Source organism: Papio anubis, chromosome 11 (genome assembly GCF_008728515.1).
Source record: "Papio anubis isolate 15944 chromosome 11, Panubis1.0, whole genome shotgun sequence".
NCBI lineage: Eukaryota > Metazoa > Chordata > Mammalia > Primates > Cercopithecidae > Papio > Papio anubis.
The window spans coordinates 17393812-17413905 of record NC_044986.1 but is presented as its reverse complement, the minus strand read 5'-3'; the positions used below and the strand labels follow the sequence as shown (position 1 = coordinate 17413905).

At 37.1% G+C, this 20094-nt stretch overlaps 1 protein-coding gene across 6 annotated transcripts in view; it reads left to right on the top strand.

The window, feature by feature from the left end:
- ATRNL1 (attractin like 1) overlaps positions 1–20094 on the top strand; it is an 832634-nt gene that overhangs the window by 717862 nt on the left and 94678 nt on the right. For all 6 annotated transcript variants that reach the window (XM_017944361.3, XM_017944358.3, XM_017944357.3 and 3 more), the window contains one exon: positions 15985–16099. In XM_017944361.3, coding sequence (XP_017799850.1) covers positions 15985–16099 — 115 coding nt within the window. The remainder of the gene's footprint in view (positions 1–15984; positions 16100–20094) is intronic.

Genomic DNA, 20094 nt, shown 5'->3' with positions numbered 1-20094 from the left:
GTTTAATTTCTGTGGAAGGGGGAACTTTTCAAATTAACTGTAGTCTGGGTCAGAAAGCTATCAAATAGTCAAGGTAAAATAGGGAGGAATCCAGGATTTTCCCACCATTCACTCATGCTGTTGACTCCTGCCTTGTGGGCCTCATCTTGGTCAGGAGCTGCCACTCACCTTTTCTCACCTGCAGAGCCTCCACCAACCTATGTGGGAAGATTGACTTCTGTTACCAAGAAGCAGAGCAGAATGCTAAGGGAAGGATAGAAAACCGTTTCTGTTGTATTTCTTCTATACTTACTCATCATTTGATATTGTGTTTGCTCTCACTTCATTCCTTCAAATCTCATAGACTCTCTGGATTCTGAGTCTCAGACCTTGAACTATGATACATGTGTCTGTCTGTCTCCCATGGCATCTCATTACTGCTAGATGCTAGTATGGAAATTGGGGAAGAATTAGGCATCAGAATTATAAGTCTGAGTCCAAGTCTCAACTCTTCCACTTTCCTTGCACAGGTAAAGGAAACATTAGGTATTCAAAAATGGCCATTATTATTATGTATGTCACTTCTAAACCCACAACTGATTTATCCATTCTCTAACCCTTTACTTTTGCCGTCCTTGCTTGCTTGCTTGCTTCCTTCAAAGCCACCCCTTCTTGATCCTGCATCTCTGTCTCAATCTTTTATCTGATACTCACCCCTGAATCCCCTGCCCCAGCTCTGACAAGATCATGAATTAGAGTTTCATTGTAGAAAGATCTATGGTGAAGAGATGCAGTGAAGTATCAAGGTAATTCCTTTCTAAATGGAAAATGACCATCACAAGTATTTTTATGTCTCAGTATTTCTTTTTAGTGATATTTTTAAAAATTCCTTCAGGACATAAAAGAGGAGAAAAAAAGAAATTGAAATAGCAAACTAAGAATGTATGGTATTCATTTGTAATAAGCAGGAAAGTTAAATATATTTTTAAGGCGATAAAGGAGCTAAATCATAATATAGCTGCCATTTATTGAATGCCTACTCTATGCAATGCAATATACCAGGTGCTTTAAATAAGTTATTGAGTTTACTCATTGCAAAAACCTTATGAGTGATTAGCACTATTATTATTCTCTTTTACAGGTGAAGAAACCTGGGCCTAGAAAGATTAGTCTAGTTACCTAAAGTCACGTGATCTGTATGTGGTAGAGCCAAGATTCAAACTTGATTTTACTTTTCATGGCATAGTGTACTGAATGTAGAACCTGCCTGCAAGAGTTTCCTCAAAGTCTGTGTCACACCAGGGCCACATATAAGCTCCTGGGCTATTCTAACATGAATCAGAAGATATCGGCCAAGTTATAAGAATAAGTTATTATTATAGTAAAAATGTATGCTAAGTTAAACAGACCATTAAAAATGATAAAATTAAATGATAATCGCTGACATTTATTAAACACTTGCCCTATGCCAAGCAGTATTCTAAATGCTTTGTAAGTATTAATTTAGTTTATCCTTACAACAATCCAGTGAAGTACATATTATAATTATTGCCATTTTACAGATGAGGAAATTGAGCACAGAGAGTTAAGAAACATGCTCAAGTAAGTGGCAGTTAAGAATTAATTCTAGGTGGTATTGTACCAGAGCCCACATGTTTACCCTCTATCCAATACAAACTGCCTAATTTAATCCTGTGTTGTAATTCTTTTGAATTCTAATATAAAGTACATTATCTTGTAAAGTTTTAGTTTAAAGGTCTACCTCGTAAGCAACAGGGTCTGCTCTTCACCATATGTGTTCATAGTCTGGATAATTCCCTGATGGGGATCCTTTGGAGCAAACATTTCTTATGGAATGTTTTCCATGACTGTGCTATGCGCAACCACTGGAGCACTTCACTGCTCTACCTCAATGGGATGCCGGCGACTGACTGTCTTTCTATCTACAGTTAATTTGGTGGCTACTGCTATGCTCTCAGGAGCCAGTTGTCTATCATATCCCTGCATTCCCCACACCTTTAGTCCACTCTAAGAACTTGCTCCCCACAGTAGACCTGTGAGTTTGAGGTTGTATACTCTTTTTTTTTAGGAGACGGAGTCTCACTCTGTCACCCAGGCTGGAGTGCAGTGTCGCTATCTCGGCTCACTGCAAGCTCCGCCTCCCAGGTTCATGCCATTCTCCTGCCTCAGCCTCCTGAGTAGTTGGGACTACAGGTACCCGCCACCATGCCTGGCTAATTTTTTGTATTTTTAGTAGAGACAGGGTTTCACTGTGGTCTCCATCTCCTGACCTCGTGATCCGCCCGCCTCGGCCTCCCAAAGTGCTGCGATTACAGGCGTGAGCCACCATGTCCGGCCTGTATACTCTTACTCTACTGGCATCCATTAGAAACTACTTTCTGCAGCTCCAATATTCCTTTTTTATTTTGTCACTTTGGATTTCAACAAGATATTTTAAAGCTTCCTGTCCTTTGCGCCATATTATTTTAGATTATCTAGTGGTGGGATTATACCTGTATTTTTTTTCTGAACTTTTTGAAACCTACTTTCCTAAGTTTAGTATATATGTCTGAATCCATAAGGCTCCACAACTCTTCTCTTCTGACCCAATTGCCTACTTCTCCTTTGCCCCTCAAACTCTTCCACTTCGTTTTCGAAGTTTGTTTGCCTGTCTCTAGGCAAACCCCTATATTTTGGTCTCTTCAACGAATTAGAATGTTCCCTTTACCATTTTGCCCTGGTTAGGTAACATGATCAGTTTCTACTTGTTTTGAATAGAATGAGATTGCCAACAAACAGGCAGCTGTTGACGGATTTGGAATCTGTATTAGCAAAGCGTCTTCCTGGTTTGTACTCCAATGGGATGTCTACATGTAGAACTGCAGTGTTGTCACCTCACACCTTCCCCTAGTACCTTCCACCATGTGTTAATCTTCAAGATAATGAATTCTCCTCTGCTGTGTATTTTCTTGCCTTAGTGTGATAAGGACCAATATTGATCTTCAAAGTATTGATGTAAATGTTCCATCCAAAGGGTTTAGTTTGCTTTGTTGCAGCAGTTTTTACAACTAATATGACATATTCATGTTCTGGGTTCAAAAACCTTGTAATGTTGCTAATACTTGGAACATGTATTAGTAATTAGTACAGTGTCCTGCAACTGCTTTTAGTTCACCTTCCACTTCTCAAGGGAGTGTTCAGTAAATAATACATGCTCAATTAATAATAGTTGACATTATTATTATTAGAGAAAAGACATATAAACTTGCAGTTTTCCAAGACAGAATATGACTTCACAGGCAAACAGAGGATATTGGCGTCTTCTCTGCCATCCCTTTTGACATCTTACAGAACCTTGGTGAGATTAATTAATTACTCATCTTCCACTGTCCCTGAATGCAAAATAAGGGTGATCTTATTTCAGAGGAAAGGTGACCTCTTCCTCTGAAAGCTTCATGACTTAACAAAAAGTAAGATACATTGAATCATTTAAATACCAACTGTGAAGAATAAAATATTGAGTAATGCTTACTCAGTTCTTTAGACTATTGACCTAGCCATGGAGTTAACACCAGATCATACTTTCTGCCCTTTCTTGAAGATAAAAATCACCATCAGAGTTGCCAGTCCTGAAGAGCAAGCACTCATATGGGAGAATTAGGAAGGGCAATATATAGCAGCCTCAGAAGCTTGGTGAGGAACAAAAGTATAAATGACCAATAACCTTATCTAGACCATAACATATTAAATCTGGCCTTGGCCCAGTCACTCTTAGCTAATAAGGAAATTTCTCTTCAGAACTGTGAATATTATAGTACGACTGGGATGTGCTGCCTGCATTCCCACTTCGAGACTGAGCCTCTCATTTTCCCAGCTCTGAGCCCGGTCCTTCTCCAGGAATCACCCGCTGCTGACAGAAGCTGCCTGTCACAATGGTCATTCTCCGCCCCCCGAGGACAGCCTCCATCCATGGATAGGTTCAAAGGCTTAGCCTCTTGTCTCAATGTGATACAACTTTAAAGGACCACCCACTCGGGCAGAGGCTGCCGCACCACAGGTGAACTTCACCCTCTGCCACGCTCTGTCTGCTCTGTCACCCCACACCGATGTTGTTCCTGTGGCTACTTACCAATGAACCTCCTGCACACATGTCTCAGAATCTCAGAATCTGTTTCCTGGGGAATTCAACATACAACATATACTACATTTGCGTTCTAAGGAGCAATTACCACCATTTTCCATTTTAGGAACATCATCAATCATACAATGATCACAAAATTCCCATAATTAAGTGAATTTCCCCATTGACCTTTGTGTGAGCTGCATTTGCCATGCTATGTGATATGTAGCTAACTTCTGAAGTGAAAGTGGCTTGAATCGCCCCCAAATAGGGGAAATATTCTGAGGTGTTGAGACTGGTAAGTTACCGTATTATACTTATGATCGTTTCCAAAACAAAAGAAAAAGATGGCAAGCAATCAATACTCCTTGGCCATTCTGTTAAAGGTTGGTTTGTGACTAGGGAGGCTGTATTAGCTCCTGAGGGCTAAATGACCACAAAGTTGGTGGCTTAAAAAAACAGTCTGGGGGCCAGAAGTCTGGAATGAAGGTGTTGGCAGAGTTGATTCCTCTGAGACCCTAAAGGAGAGTGTTTTTCTGTGCCCCTCCCCTCGCTTCTGGCATTGCCTGCAAACCTTGGTGCTCCTTGGCTTGTAGATGCATCACTGCAGTCTCTGCCTCTGTCTTCATATGGTGAACTCTTCAGTGACTCTCCCGTGTGGCATCTCCTTGTATCAAAAGTAGGCCAGGCCTACCCTAATGGAGTACGACCTCTCACCTAATCTTAACTAATTACATTGGCAAAGGACCTATTTCCACAAGAGGTCACATTCTGAGGTTCTGGATGAACATGAACTTTTAGGAGATGCTATTCAACCCTCTGCAGAGAACAACTGAGGAAACAACCAAGATCTGCTTCCCAGTTGATACCTGCATTTGTGCTGTGGCTCTTTTAATTAACTGTTGTCCTTTTAAAAGAAAATACAGTGAGCCAGATGTGTGCAGTGGGCGCCACCCAATGACAGAAGGCTCCTTGAAGGCTTAATCAATTAGATAATTAGTAGGACCAACAGGGAGTTGGTAAAGCAGCATAAGTAAAACCAGGGAAAGGATCATTACACAGACTCTGACCATTAATTTTTAGTCATACTGAAAAAGGAGCTTTGGGGAAAAGACAGATTTGAAGAGATATTTTATTCACTCTCATATACTTCATTTTCTAAAGCAACCTCTCATGTGGTAGTTGAGTTCACACAATCACATATTAGTTAATTTGAGGAAAAGACCTAAAGGAATGCCACACAAGTATATTTAGTTTGGCCACACAAGGACTCTACATATCTCAGGTCATACGCAAGGGTAGCAAGTCCTGTATTGTGAGTTCCAGAGAACCTAGAAATAACTTTGATCCCTGCAGGAAGACCCCAGAAACCTGCAAAAAGCATCCTCTGTCTACTACCATCCTTTCTCACATTTTTCCCTCTGATCTGACTTGATTATAAAATTAGGGATATTTAAATTTAGGAAATAATGAGGAGACAGCCAGTGAGCAAAGAGGCTTCCCAAGCCACACACAGATACAGCAGAACACCCTTAGGAGGCGTTTCTATGCCTATCCATCCATAAAATATTCTTCTGTTTGCCGTGTGAGCAGAAAGGTTTGCGTAGAATATGTCCTTTTTAATGGCTTTGGCCTCTGAGCTTTCTAACACTAGCATTGATCAAATATCATCTCCACAATAGACTAATGTTTGAACTTGGAACTCAGTTCTAGACCAGACACTAGAATACTGGAGCCATACTTTCGGACCAATCCTGAGAGAATGACATCACCCAGGAGAGAAAGATAAGAAAAGATCTTGATGTGTAAGCCTCCTTTATTTACCTGCCATCAATCACCAAAGCAAAGTGGAAGGAAGGGAAAGGGAACTATTAACATTGATCCATATAAAATTGCTGATATTCAATTGGTTTTGACTTTTAAAAATTGCATTTGCAAGTGATTTGACCTAATATAAAATTGTATTTAAACAACTACTTTTTGCCAGGCTCTATACTAAGTGCCTTAATCTTATATTATTCTTTATAATCCTCAATGTAAACTTGCAAGATTGGCGTTATAATCTCTATTTTCTATATAGAAAAGCTGTGGCACAGAAAAGTTCAGTAATTTATTCAAAATCCCATAATATTTGAACCCCCACCCACTTCATGTCAAGTAAAGTCATTTGGGTCTGCTGAAGTATTTCTAGACTTAGTAGTAAGATTATTTCCAAACTCTATTGTCAAAATTCTTGAAATTGCAAAGGCTACTCTGTCTACGAACTTCAAGGGACATAGGAGGATGGTTACAGACTGTCAAGAGGATGTCTGTGGTACATGGGATTGGTAATGTAGAAATTAGGCAGTACTTTGAATGTTACTGACAGGTCACAGCACACTGACAGCAACAGGGAAGAAGATATTGTGGAAAATAAGACAACCTCTTGAGAAGGTCATTTCAGTATTTGTATCACTGATGGGGTTTACAGAAAAGCAGTCACTTTATCCACTGGCAGCTGCGTAAGTTTTAGGTTGCATTTATGTAAAGAAACAAATACGTAACAAGCAAGCTGGCATTGGTGGTTTCTGGGACTGGGGAAGAGGAGGGAAAAGGGCTATAGCTGTAACATACTTATTCATTCACACATTTGCAACTCTATGTGTCTTTAGCATTCTGTGAAAACTGATGTTCACAATGTTGATCATGGAACATCAAGACAATATTAAATTATGTTTAATATATTACAGACTTGTTGAGAAGCATAGAAAATGATATTTATTTCAAGCAACTTTGCAGTATTTTTTTAACACCCTAAAACAGCAAAGCTTTAGCTCTTGTAGAGTTAATGTTCAGCTTTCTGGGAAAACTCTGCAATCCAGAATGACTTATTCTCTGAGAAATCCAGGTAATTACACACATGCTTTTGTACCAAGTCATATTAAACTCTTTCATTCAAAGTTTCGTCCATGCTTTTGTACTTATAATAGGTTGCGACTGGTATGATAATTACAGTAGAAAGTCATTTATTATGTGAATCTATGAACATCTGATTCTTCATTAAGAATATTGCCAAATCTGCACTTTTATTCTTTCTGCTGACAGTTAGTTTTCACAGTGCTTCTTGATTTACTTTTATGATTGAAGTTTCAGGAATAAATGTTTTAATTTAATGTTCCCTCAGTATAACAGATTTGACTAATAGTTTAATAAAGGGACACCGCAAGTTCCTAACAGGGAGAGGTTTGCTCATGTTCATGAGGGATGATGCACACCACGTCTTGATGAAGGCTGCCCATGACCCACCGTGTGCTGCACACGTCAGGTTCTGTCTGAGCATCTCAGCACATTTTAAGCAGGTAGTGAGAATTCCAGCCATGGTCAGGAAGGATGAGAAGGGCTAAGGGGAGACCTGGATATTTTGAAGGGCCTCAGTCTTCCTCTATTGCCTCTTCTCATCCCTCTTTACAGAATATTTCCTAACACTTAACCTCCCCAATGAACTTCTATCAGTTTCCAATACAACCCATATGTCTTTGCATCTCTGTGTGCATGCCTTTACTTCTGCCAGAAATCCTCCTTCATCATTCTCCTGGTGAACTCCTAGTCATCTTCTGCAAGGTAAAGTCCTTCTCCAGAACTTCACATACCCTCTCCTGCCTGCCTCCCTCCACTACTACCCCCAGGACTCTGTGCATAACTCTTCCAGTGCATTTGGCTCTGAATTAGTCAGACTTGCATTTAGCTTAAAATGATGCTTCACCAGAGTGGGTACTGTGCCTATGTAGCACTTGACCACCAGTAATGAGCACATTTACATTTTAAAAAGAATTTATCTATCAGCTGTATTCTTATGGTGGCATTTGACATTAATGAATGGCATAATGTGTGTTAGAATGGACTAGCCTGGGAAATAATACCAAGATCTTGATTTTTCTAACTTTCCTGCTGGTTTACATCTATCTATTCTAGATTGAGATTTTGTTTATATCTTTGAGAGTTACCTTGTGCACAATTTGGAAAAGGGAAAACAAATATCCATTTATTCATAAAATATTTCTTAAATGCCTCAGTCTTAGGTGCCAGGGAAAGTCTATTCTCTGCAACATATAATGCTTGCAGTCAGGTCAGATTCCTTGATAAAAGCAGGGAACAAAAATGGGAAGAACAGGCAGGCATTCAGGGGCAGTGTTGATGTGGAAGTGTGGGAAGTTTGGCATTGGGATTAGATTTTTCCTACCCTGAAAACCATCAATAAAAAATCTCTCCTCAAGGCTGAATTTCTTAATTAATTCATATCAAGCCATTAACAGAGACTTTAAAAAATATGGTCTGTGTCCTCAGATATCTATCTTTTGAGTTGAGCATATTCTTCATACGGAACAAAGAACAACTCTAAAGCAAAGTGAAAACTGGACAGAATGGTGTAATAATAATCACTGACTTAGTACTTACTGTGTGCTATACTTCATGTATATATATATTACTCCTTTAATCATTATGATAACAATATGAGTAAGGTATTTTTAGCTCTATTTTACAGATGAAGAACTTGAGGCACAGGAAGGTTAAGTGCTTTAACCAAACTCATGCTTGGATGAGAGCATGGCCTTGAACCCAGGAAGTTGGGTGCTAAAGGTTGTTCTCATAACCACCACGTTGCACTTCTTCTCAATGGTTAGAAAGGAAAAGTTATGTACTCGGAGGTATTGAGAGAGAGTAGAGCAAAGAGGTCCTGGAGTGGCCTAGCATGACCTGGCATAGCTTCTTGCAGGTAGAGAGGTTTAAGCCAATATGGCAGGAATGGTAGATGTTGGCAAGAAGTCTATGTGAATGGAGGGGCCTGAAAAAAAGCCTAAGTCTGGGCATGAGCAAGATGAGAAGTGACTGATTTGGCAGGCACAGTTGTCTCTCACACTTAACAGTACTTTTCAAGGCCAGAAAGGATGTTCTCAATTTTGAAATTCATACGTAAAGTATAGTGGTTAGGTTGCTTTTTGCACTGAGTTGTGGAGAAAAGTACAGGTTGTTACAAATCTAATTAAGATAATGATTTAATAGAAAGTCTATTTTAAAGTTTTGAAAAATGCTAACAGGAATCAACTTTTAAGGATAATCTATTCAAAGTCACCTCCTATTAACATTCATATTATTAACCAACTCAGGGCAAAGCATGATTGTATAATAGCTCAAGAAGAGGTAGTGTTGTCTCATTTTACTTTCTGGTACCTAGACACCTAGGGAAAAATAGGTGATAAAACTGAAGCTGTCACAATCCAACCATTTTATTCCCGAAGTCAGTGCCACACAATTAAAATAACTACAAAACTCAGTTAATCTAGATAGTATACTATAAAGATAATCCTTAAATATGGGTATATATGAGTGTCTGTGTTTGTGTGCATGCGTGTGTTTAGTTAGAAATTTTGAACACAGATTGAACGTGGAGGCATTTTAGCAAGGAGAGATATTTAGTAGGATATGAAAATGAAGTTTATGGTTGGAATACCTTCAGAACCTCAAGTGCAGCATCCTGATTCCATGAAGATTATGTTTTATTCCTTTACCTATTCCCACATGTAATACTTTATTCTCTTTGAATTGGCTTCTAATGCAATTTAACCCTGTTTTTGAGAGTGTCCATCAGCTTAATTTCTTTTATTAATATGAATTTTTCTCCTTCCTACTGAGTAAACCCAGCTAATGTGTTTTTCTCCTTCATCATTTCATGCAAAACAAAAAGTAAATAAGGAAAGAATGTGATTTTTGCTTTCATTTTTTTCCCCAAGCCTAAACAATGGAATCAGAGAATCTGTTTTTGAAATCTGGAATCTTAGTATTTGCTGATCCTATGGAATCAGCACGCTTGATTAGCTGCAAGCCAAAAGCCATTAGGCTCACTTAATACAATACTCAGTAAATTCATTCAGTTTTACTAATGTGACTAAAAACTAAATTTCGTATCAATATAAACACTCATTAAACCACAAATACCAAGTCATGCAAGCTGTTGAAAAAGACTCATTTTTATTTATAGATGAATTCTGATAAGAATAGCATTAAAAGTATTTTAGTAGGGAAATGTTAGAGTGATTAATGTGTAGTTGTTTGCATTTTTAATATTTCACTCATCTATCAGATTAGTATTTGTGCATACTGTCAGAATTTATTCTCTTCTTGTCAAAATACTTATTACTGCTGACAGGTATAACATACCCACATTAATCCTTAATTCCTTGATTCAATTTTCTAATTGCTTTTTTGGCATGCGATGGTGGCCATTTAGTCTTATGTGATGTATTCATCATATGGTATAAAACTGTTCTTTAAAAATTAGATGTGCCATTTAAAGTAACTGAGCAGGAAGAAAAAAATACTCAGGATTGGAAATTTTAAATTTCACCATACTTAGACAAACTGTTAGATATTGGTATGTCACAGATTCTGGAGGTTGTCCATAAACCATAGCACAGAATGTTAAAGAGGAAAGGAACCTTAAAAATCATCCAACCTACCTGTTGGGGAAAACTGACTTAGTTTTCCAGTTGGGGAAACTGACTTAGTAACAAGCCCAGGATCACACAGCTAGATAGTGGGAGAGCTGGTCTGAGGACTCATATGTTCTGATCACTAGTCAGAAATGGGGTAAGTATCTGCATATAATTGTTATAACTGGTATTCTAAATTGATTTTTACTATTAATAGTCAGGCCAAGAGAATGAGAGACTCCTTGGCTTCTTAAGCTATATTTTTTAGTAATATTGTACAATGGCTGACAACCTACACTGCAGAATCAGAGTTTCAATCCTGGATCTGCCCCTCACTAGCTGTCTTACCCTGAGAATACCATCTGACCTCTCTGAATTTCAATTACTTCATCTGTAGGAAATGGAAAATAACAGTATCCTGCTAATAGGGTTGCTATTTAGATTACATACAATAATGCATGTAAAAAGCTTAGCATAGCTCTAGGCATCTAGTAAGCACTCAGTAAATGTTACATATTATTATTTTTAGTGTTTTATTATCCCTTTAATATCCAAATTTGGAGAGAAACTTGGTCATGCCTTATCACTTATTTCACCATGTGACCTCTGTGACAACTTGATTTACTCATTCATTGACTCTTTCACTTACCATGTGCAATGCACTCTAGTAGATGCTATAGGTAAGACAAAGAAAAATCTAACATAATATATGCCTTGCAGAAGCAGGGCTATACAACATGTATATTAATAAGTACAATAAAACATTGGTAGACATAGGTCCCAAAAAGGCGGCACAAGCACCATGCTTGGACATTTCAAAGAGAGGAAGTGAGCACAGGGGATATAGGGATGAATAAGAAACAAGACCTGTTCTCAAGGAGCTTGATGCAATGGGAAATAGACATTTACCCAGCTGTTATTCAAAGTAGAAAATAAAGAGGGCCACAAAAAGTAAAGTTAAAGAACTAAAGAGGGAGAAACTAAATATCTCAGATCAGAGAAGGCTTTATAGATGAAGTGACACGAGTTGGCTTTGAGGGATGCATAAGATCAGGAACATTGGAGACCTGTGGGAAGGATGCCTTAGACAATAGGAAGACTAAGAGTGAAGAAGGCACAGATGACTGAAAATCCTGGGAACAGTTGAACAGTTACTAATAGCGCTTAATTTGACTAAAACATAGAGCTTGTGCAGAATAAAGGATGTGATTAGATGAGTATGTAGGGAATGTCATTTTGGACTCAAGCCTCTTTTGACCCATAGACATGTTCTGTTGGTCAGCACACATTTTAAGAGTTAATGTCTTTTAAAAAGTTACACTTTCTAGTTAGTACCCACTACGTTTTATTGTCTTACTCTAGGGGATAAGTCAGTCTTCCTACCTATTACAGGTAATATAACATAAAGTTAAGCATACAAGCTCAGAAGATAGACTGCATTGGTCCAAATCCTGGTTACGCCACCTATTAGGTCTACAACTTTATTTATGTCACTTGAACTCTTAGACCTTCAGTTTCATCATCTGTAAAATGGAAATAGTCAATGCCTCGTTGGGTAGGTATTGACACCAGCCATATAGTAAGTGCTTAATAAATGTTAACTATTATTACTCTGTTACCCACCTGTGCCTTGAAGTGACTTAGTTTACAAGTTCTACTTTGGAACTACTGAAAACGTTTTTGAGAAAGGATGTGACATCTTTTTAATCTTGAGTCCTTGAATGTTCTACTAAACCCCACTTAAATTGTAATGACTGTTCCAAGGACATCAGATAATTCTGTTAAGCCCTCAGCTGCTGGAATACAGTTTCTAGTGATGGGTCTCAGTGTGATTTACAGAAGTGAATCCCTCACTCACCATTGGAGAGGGCCGTGGAAGAAGAAACAAGTAACCAGCTTTACCCATTGATGTTTTCCAAACGTACAGTGATTCACATAGCAGCAGTTTCCCAGGATTGATCCTGAGCTCAAATGAAGGCCTCATTTTCAGAACAAATTATTATGAGTTTTAAGAACTATAATCTTGAAAATCTCCATGATTCTAGAAGCTTCTCTGGTAATTTTTTTTCTGTTTGTAAGAGCTGAGAAATGGAAAGCATTTAATATAGAATTTTTGCTCCTAAAACAGCAACTTGAAAATAAGAGTACAATAGCTTTAAAAACACTAGAGTGAACAAAACAAGTCTTTTTGAAAGTGCTGTGGGCTTAATACACAAGGACTGCTAATTACATAACTGTCAGTGATATTTTCTGGTAGAGCCTAATACCAACTTCTTGCAGTACAACAAATATGAAAATGCCTCGAAGTAAATCACAGTTGCTGAGTGCTGTGGGCAAACAAACCCAGGCCTTATCTCTTTGAAAGGCAGCAATGGAAAGTACATGATAAATTGCACAGCTCAGTGAACATGTTATGTCATTGTGAAATGATTTTGATTCATGGTTATGTAGTTATCACGAAACAACTGACAAACCTCAGGGTATCAGAAACATTATCATTCGTGGGGTTTTGCTATTTTCTGTTGTAAAATTCAAGTGCTATAAAGTGATTTGTTTGGTTTTTTTGTATATACAATTCTGTATTGAAAGTGATATTTGCCACAAACTCCTTAGAAATAATGTTTAAAATATGTGAATTTCTTCCAGAAGTTATCAAAGAGCTGAGCTAGTAACTAATATTTTAAACAGAATGAATAATTCATATTTTTGCTAATATCCTTTTATTAAAATTCTTTTACCTAAAAATAGACCAAGTTGTAAGTCAATTTGATTTTTTTAAATAGAAGTATAATCTCCTTTTATATAGTTTATCAATATACAGAAATTTCTGAATGTTTTCTTTACAATAACAGTAGAACTAAGAATGAGAGAGTAATTTTTTAAAGGAAGATTTTGTAGAAGTAGCTTTTATGCAGGCATAATTTCCTTTCCACTTTTGAGATATTCTACTGCACTGTCCTTATTTGTTGCTAAGTCTCTGAAGTTTAAAGTTTAAAGTGTTAATTAGGCCATATTCCACCTGAAGATTACTTATTTTTTATTAATTTTTTTCTCCATTGATGCTGTTGATGTTTAAACACCAGTAGTTGATGTTTTAAAATGTTTTCTGCTTGTGTTAAAAGTGGCAGAAAGATAGCCTGGCAAAAAGATCAAAGTGATGTACTACTGAATCATTTGTTGTTTTGCTCAGTCTCCTAAAGCAAGACCCACTGTTTCTCAACTTTTTTATATAAACATATAATTCTACTGTTCTAATTTTTGCAGTCAAGTTGTTTTTTTTTTAACATGCCTTTGGATATGCTGAAGAGTATCAGTTAATACGTTGAGAGTTTAAAAAGAAAAACAAAGAAAAGCTTGCCTGTTGGTAGAAATGATTGATTGTTTCTTAGGTATGGTTTTTCCAATATATCACTATCATTTAAACCCTGAGTTTATTTTATGTTCTGTTAGTATATTTTAATCAATTGACCTTTATATATTGTTTGCATTTATTAAATTAAAATAACTTTTAGTAGCCTGTAAATATGATTTGAAACATTTCATAGTATTTTTCTTTTAGCCTTGGAATATGACAAACCTATTCTCTAAATATTTACATCATTGGAGAATATCTATGTACTTATGCTAATTTTGACTTAACATTTTCAAAAATAAGTCTGTTAAATTAAATGTAAGCTTTAAAGTGTAAAACCATAGATCATGTAACTTGATACAAGTATTGCAACATGGCTTACAGCATTTTCTTGGAACATTTTTATGCCCTTTACTTCCACCACCATGTCCACTTTCACCTTTATATTGAATACTCCCAAAATGTTATCTATATGAGGATAATTTTAAAACATGAGATTTATGTTGCTATAAAGGAGAAATCCTTTATAACCACATAAAACCGTTGTCACCAGAAATTTCAGTTTAAGTTTTACATGAAAGCAGACATATTTTATCTTTAATGCCTCATTAAACTTTCTAGAAACGGCAGTATTCTAGAATATTCTAGGTGAATGACTGCATATGTCTGTATTTCTTCTGAAAACTTTAAATATCATCAATGAAAAAAACCTGAACAAATCATTTGTTCTAATAATTAAAGCCGTGGTACTTATTCTTCCATTTAATTTTGCCTTTACTCAGAAATGTTGCTTTGATATATCAACCATGTCTCTTCTACAGCTCTTTAAATAATGGCCAAAACTAACATTCCTAGGCTAAATTGATAGCCTCACTATTCCAAAGATCACATTGTGTTTCATTCCAAATTTCATATGTGGATTTGTATACACATGTGTGTACTTGTGCATACGTTTATGTATACTTGTGTGGAGGTGCATGTTTGCATATGCACACATGTCATAAGCATGCATTGTGTGATTAAGAATGTGAACTCAGGAGGCAGCCTGCCTGAGCTTAAATGCTAGCCCAACTACTTCTTCCTAGCTATACAAGTCCTAGCAAGCTTTTTTAACCTCTTGCTTCAGTGTTCTCATGTTACAGAGTTGTTGTGAGTTTAAATAAGTCAATATATGTAATGCACTTTGAACACCTAATCCATAGTAACAACTTAATAAAATACTAGCTATTGCTATTATTATTATTATTATATATTTACTCTATGTTATTTCTAAAGTTATTTATACAAGTGCATTGGTGGGTGATTAGTAAGTAGGTATTTCAATAAAACAGTATTAAAGATATGCCAGCCTGATCTCACTTTTACATGTGGATTCTTAAAAAAAGTCAAAGACATAGAAACAGAGAATAGAACAATAGTCACCAGGGACAGGGAGGGGGAGGATATGAGGAGATGTAGGTCAAAGGGTACAAACTTGCACTTATGTGGGATTAATAAGTCTATAGATCTAATGTAAGCAGGAGGACTATAGTTAATACTGTTGTATTGTATACTGAAAATTTGCTAAGAGAGTGTATTTTAAGTGCTCTTCCCACCAAAAAATAGGTAACTGTATCAGGTGATGAATATGTTACTTGGATTGACTGTAGTAATAATTTCACTATGTATACATATATCAAAACATCATGTTGTACACTCTGTAGACAGTAAAAATAAGAAAATTAAGATAAGCCAACAGAATATTTTGAATTGTGATCACTTAATTGGATAAACTACACTGTGTTGTACATCATTGGTGAGAGGAAAAAATTGGGAAAAAGGAACAAAAGTTGCATAACTTTGTGGCTCACAAGCTGCTCGTCAAATATAGTGAAATTTGTTGATTTATTCAAATGTAGGCCAAGTGCACATCTATAGTGTGCAAGGAGCTAGTGTTAAAATAACACATGGTGTGTCCTGAACAAGTAGGAATGTACAGCACAGCTACCTAAAGGATAGATAAGATGAAAATTAAAATAGCAATGCTATGTCAATTGTGCAAACTTAAAGTGGGTTTTCTTTTTCAGGGGGCACCCAAGCCAATCGCCATTGAACCTTGTGCTGGGAACAGAGCTGCTGTTCTGACTGTGTTTCTTTGTCTACCACGAGGATCATCAGGTGCCCCTCCCCCTGGGCAGTCAGGTATGATAAATGAGGAGCCTTCAGCAGTTAAGCAGAACTTGTAGACTGAACAGAAGAAATAAACAATGCCACTAAATAGCACAGTAAGGATCTTTACAAGGTTCTAATTTAGAGCATGGTAAAATTTTATGAGAATACAAACTTTTACCCAACTATCTAGATAGCTGCATTGTTATAAATGGAGATTTCCCAGTGTTTCTCTGAAAAACACATGTTGAATATGTGTGTATTTCTGTATAATACACACATGTATGAATGTTCACACATACACCTGCATTAATTGCTGGTATTACAATGAGAAATCTCATTAGCAGGGCCACCGTGTTCTAGACCCTTCCAGCCAGCTTCCTTTCTTCCGGTATGTGTGGCATGTTGGAAACCAAATTATAAATATGATTAGAAATTTGCTTTGTGAATATGGAACCAAACTAGGGAACATGTATGTTTGGAATGTTGAATGGCATCAGAGGATGACAGCTTCATGCAATCATCTCAGTAGGTTTAAGATATGCCCTTGCTTTCAGCACCAACTGGAGTTCATGGGCCAGGGGAACCTCTGTCTTAGGTGGGCACAGCCAGCCTTTGTTCTGAGCCTTTTCCTGTAGGAAAAGCATGTTTTTGATTTGAGGATAATTATACCTGTCCTCTTAGACGTCTGCTCATTGCGGTGGTGTTGTCCACATTCTAAGCATGCTCAATGTGGAATATAAATCATACTTAAATTGCAGACCACACTTATTTCTCTCTTTTTGCATATACTATTCCATCTTTATAATTTTGAATTTTTCTGTCTCCTGATTATTTTCTCTCTCCAACCACTCTGGAATGAATGCTTTTTGAGGGCAAGGGTGATTTCAAATCTGTTTTTCTCTTCAATTCTCCTTAAGCATAAAATAAAATGCCAGCAATCTGGCAAGTTCTCAATAACAGTAACTGATGATGAACTGGCCTCCTTGCTTATTTTATCTTTTCTTACTTCCCTACTTGGCTTTGAATTTGTTCCTCACTTTCTTGACTTGTGTCCAACCAGACACAAAAAATGGAAAATGTACTACTTTATGCCTTGTAAACGTTAGGTTTACAGAACTTTTCCCATATATGGGAGCAAAGAGTTTCCAACACCTTCAGATTCATCATTCATGGTACCTGATGATATCTTATTGCAGGAATTTCTATCCAAAGTTCATTTATGGATGTTTATTCAAAGAAATAAACATTTTCTGCACCTTTTCATACATTGAATGAATGTCTTGTTCTTTTCCTTTCAGCACCTCTGAGGTAAATGGGATGCAATAAGTAAAATAGTTTGGCACTGGTCAGATAAGATGGATAATTATAGGTACTTGCACAGCTAATGGAAGTATTGTTTTAAAACTGGGATGATTTCCAAAACAAACACTTCACTAATGAAAACAAGTCTGTGTGATATACATCAAGGTTTTTCTCGATCCTTCACGAGATGGGCAGACTGAAGGCAACTGCCAATTCTCTGTCCCTTTAACCTTTGAAGTCCTTTTTGACTTATATGAAAGAGACAAATAGCAGTGTGAACCATTACCTCAGCTGTGTTTTCTAACAACTGGATTATGATTACTAAGGGTAATGTTATCTTAGATATGCATAGTACTTTACTCTTTCTAAAATGTTCTTCTATTTTTCACATGTGATCCTCATGACAGGGCTGTGAGATAGGTGTTATAAGAGGGGAGTGAGATGTAGAAAGCACTGTATATCTGCACTCAAGGAATAATTGGGAGAGGGGATACTAGAGTGTAGAGCAAAAGAATAAAAATTACTTACTGCTAGCATTCCAGGTAATTTTTCCTGATGATCTGTAGCAGAGAGCCTGTCTATAATAAACAGCCCATGTCTTTACAAAAGCAAGCATTTGGATGAATACTGAAAATGTCTACAGGGTTGATAGAGCTAGACAAAAGATTGAAATAGCTTACCATACTTTTTACAGAGCCTGAGGATTAAACTATGATGAGTATCTGTGTACATAATTCAGGATGAGCTTGTTCTTTGTTTTCTAAAAACAATCTAGTAGATTTTTCAAGCTCTTACAGAAATAAGACAGTGGTTCTACTCTTTAAATTGCAGCATTATCTGTTATCTTCATCAATTTGGAAGATGGGTAAGATGGGTAGATGGACTGATATGTCATAAAGCAAGTAAAGTAAAATGTTAACGGTAGGATCTAGGTGCTAGGAATACTGGTATTCATTATAAAATTCTTTTAACTTTGATACATGTTTAAATATTTAATAATAAAATGTTGGGAAACAATAAAATAAAATATCTTGACTTCACTGCAAGAAAAAAGGCAATATCTGTAGAGAAAATTTTTTCCAATATCATCATCTAGGTTTTCCCTGAACAAGAAAAATACTGACACCGATCTATGAACTAAATGACTATTTTTTTCACTCCTCATCCAAATATTTAGTGTGTACACAGCCAATTAAAACTTAACACATTTGAGAGGAAATATATTCCAATGATTATTTGGGAACCATATTGGCTCTTGGGAACCAAATGCTGACACTGGTTATCTCATTGTTGAAGTTTAGTTTATTCTATATCTTTACAGGAAAGTCCTTATATATGCCTGTGCTCATCCCAGTGCCCTACACATAGAAATCAGTTCATAAGTTATTTTGGTGATGATGATGACAATGATAGTAGGCTGGAAATGTGACCTTTAGCAACCACTTGACTCTATGAGCTTCAGTTAATTTCAGTAAAATGAGCAACTGGGTTCAAATTAATTTACCCTTTCCCAGATTCCTCTCCTAGAAGCCCTGTGTTCTCTTGAACCTCCTCCACTCTTTGTGCAGGGTGACAGGTTGGGGGAGTTGAGGAGGAGGTAGAGGCGGAGCTTCATTGGCAGGCTCCTGACCCCACCCCCACTGTGTGAAGGACAGGGTGCCAGGGGTCTTCTCTTGGCTGTTGGGCTATTTATTTCTCCAAATGTTAGTGTTTCTGTTCAGTTATTAAATTAGCATTCATTAAGAGTCTTCTTATAGATTAAAAGTCTTCTTGTAGTACTTTGCATAATCTCAGATTTTTTTTATCAGGCTCCTTGTTTGAAATGTAGCTTACTAAATTTTTTTTATCAGACTCTTTGTTTGAAATGTAACTTACTAAATGTCAGTGTCATGTGTACTCTCCGTTGGCATGAATAAGAGCATTTAAGGAGGTTGAGCCTGAGGATCGGCAAAGGCAGAAGCATCCTATGGGCATGGTGGATTTCTCTCATACAGTGGATTTCAACCCTGAAAATGAGTGACAGAAATGCACAGGAACTACTTTGGCCATCTCTTTTCAGGAGCAGCTAGTGATTTTTTTTTTTAATTTAAAAAATAGCATTATCTTTGGATTTGATTTTCTTTCCACCAGCAATTGCTTCAGCAATATGTGGCAAGTAATACTTAGACGTGGCCATTTTAGTTTCTTTCTGAAATGTGTGAACTCCCTTCTTTATGGCTCTTGTCTTAACCAGAGGTCAAAAGAAAAACTGTGCCGACTCATCCCTTAGATTACCCATGCACTAATCTCTTTTTAATACAATAAATTTAGGTGCTTGGGAGAAATTCTCCCTTTAGGGGGCTTAGAATAGTAAGGCAAAAGATATTAAGTAGGCTTTTTGGCATTCCTAGAGCTGGACTAATTAGGTTTCCTGCTCCCCCGCCCAGTAAACCTGCTGCTTCATTTCTGTATTTTCTGTGAGCAGCCATGCCAGACTCTTTGGTTAAGGTGGGATTTATGCTGTTGTTTATGCCTATGTTCACTGTGCAGCCACTTTGTCTTCTGATCTCAAAGTGGTTGAAAGATTGACATCTCCATGAAAACAGGACACATTAAGTAACTCTCCTGCATGACACTAAACAACCAAGCATGTCTCCAGTCACCCCGGACAGCATGGTCCCCGAGCGTTTTAGAGGCACATTAAGATGAAATGTGGATGGAGTAAATAGAGCTCTTCAGAAGCA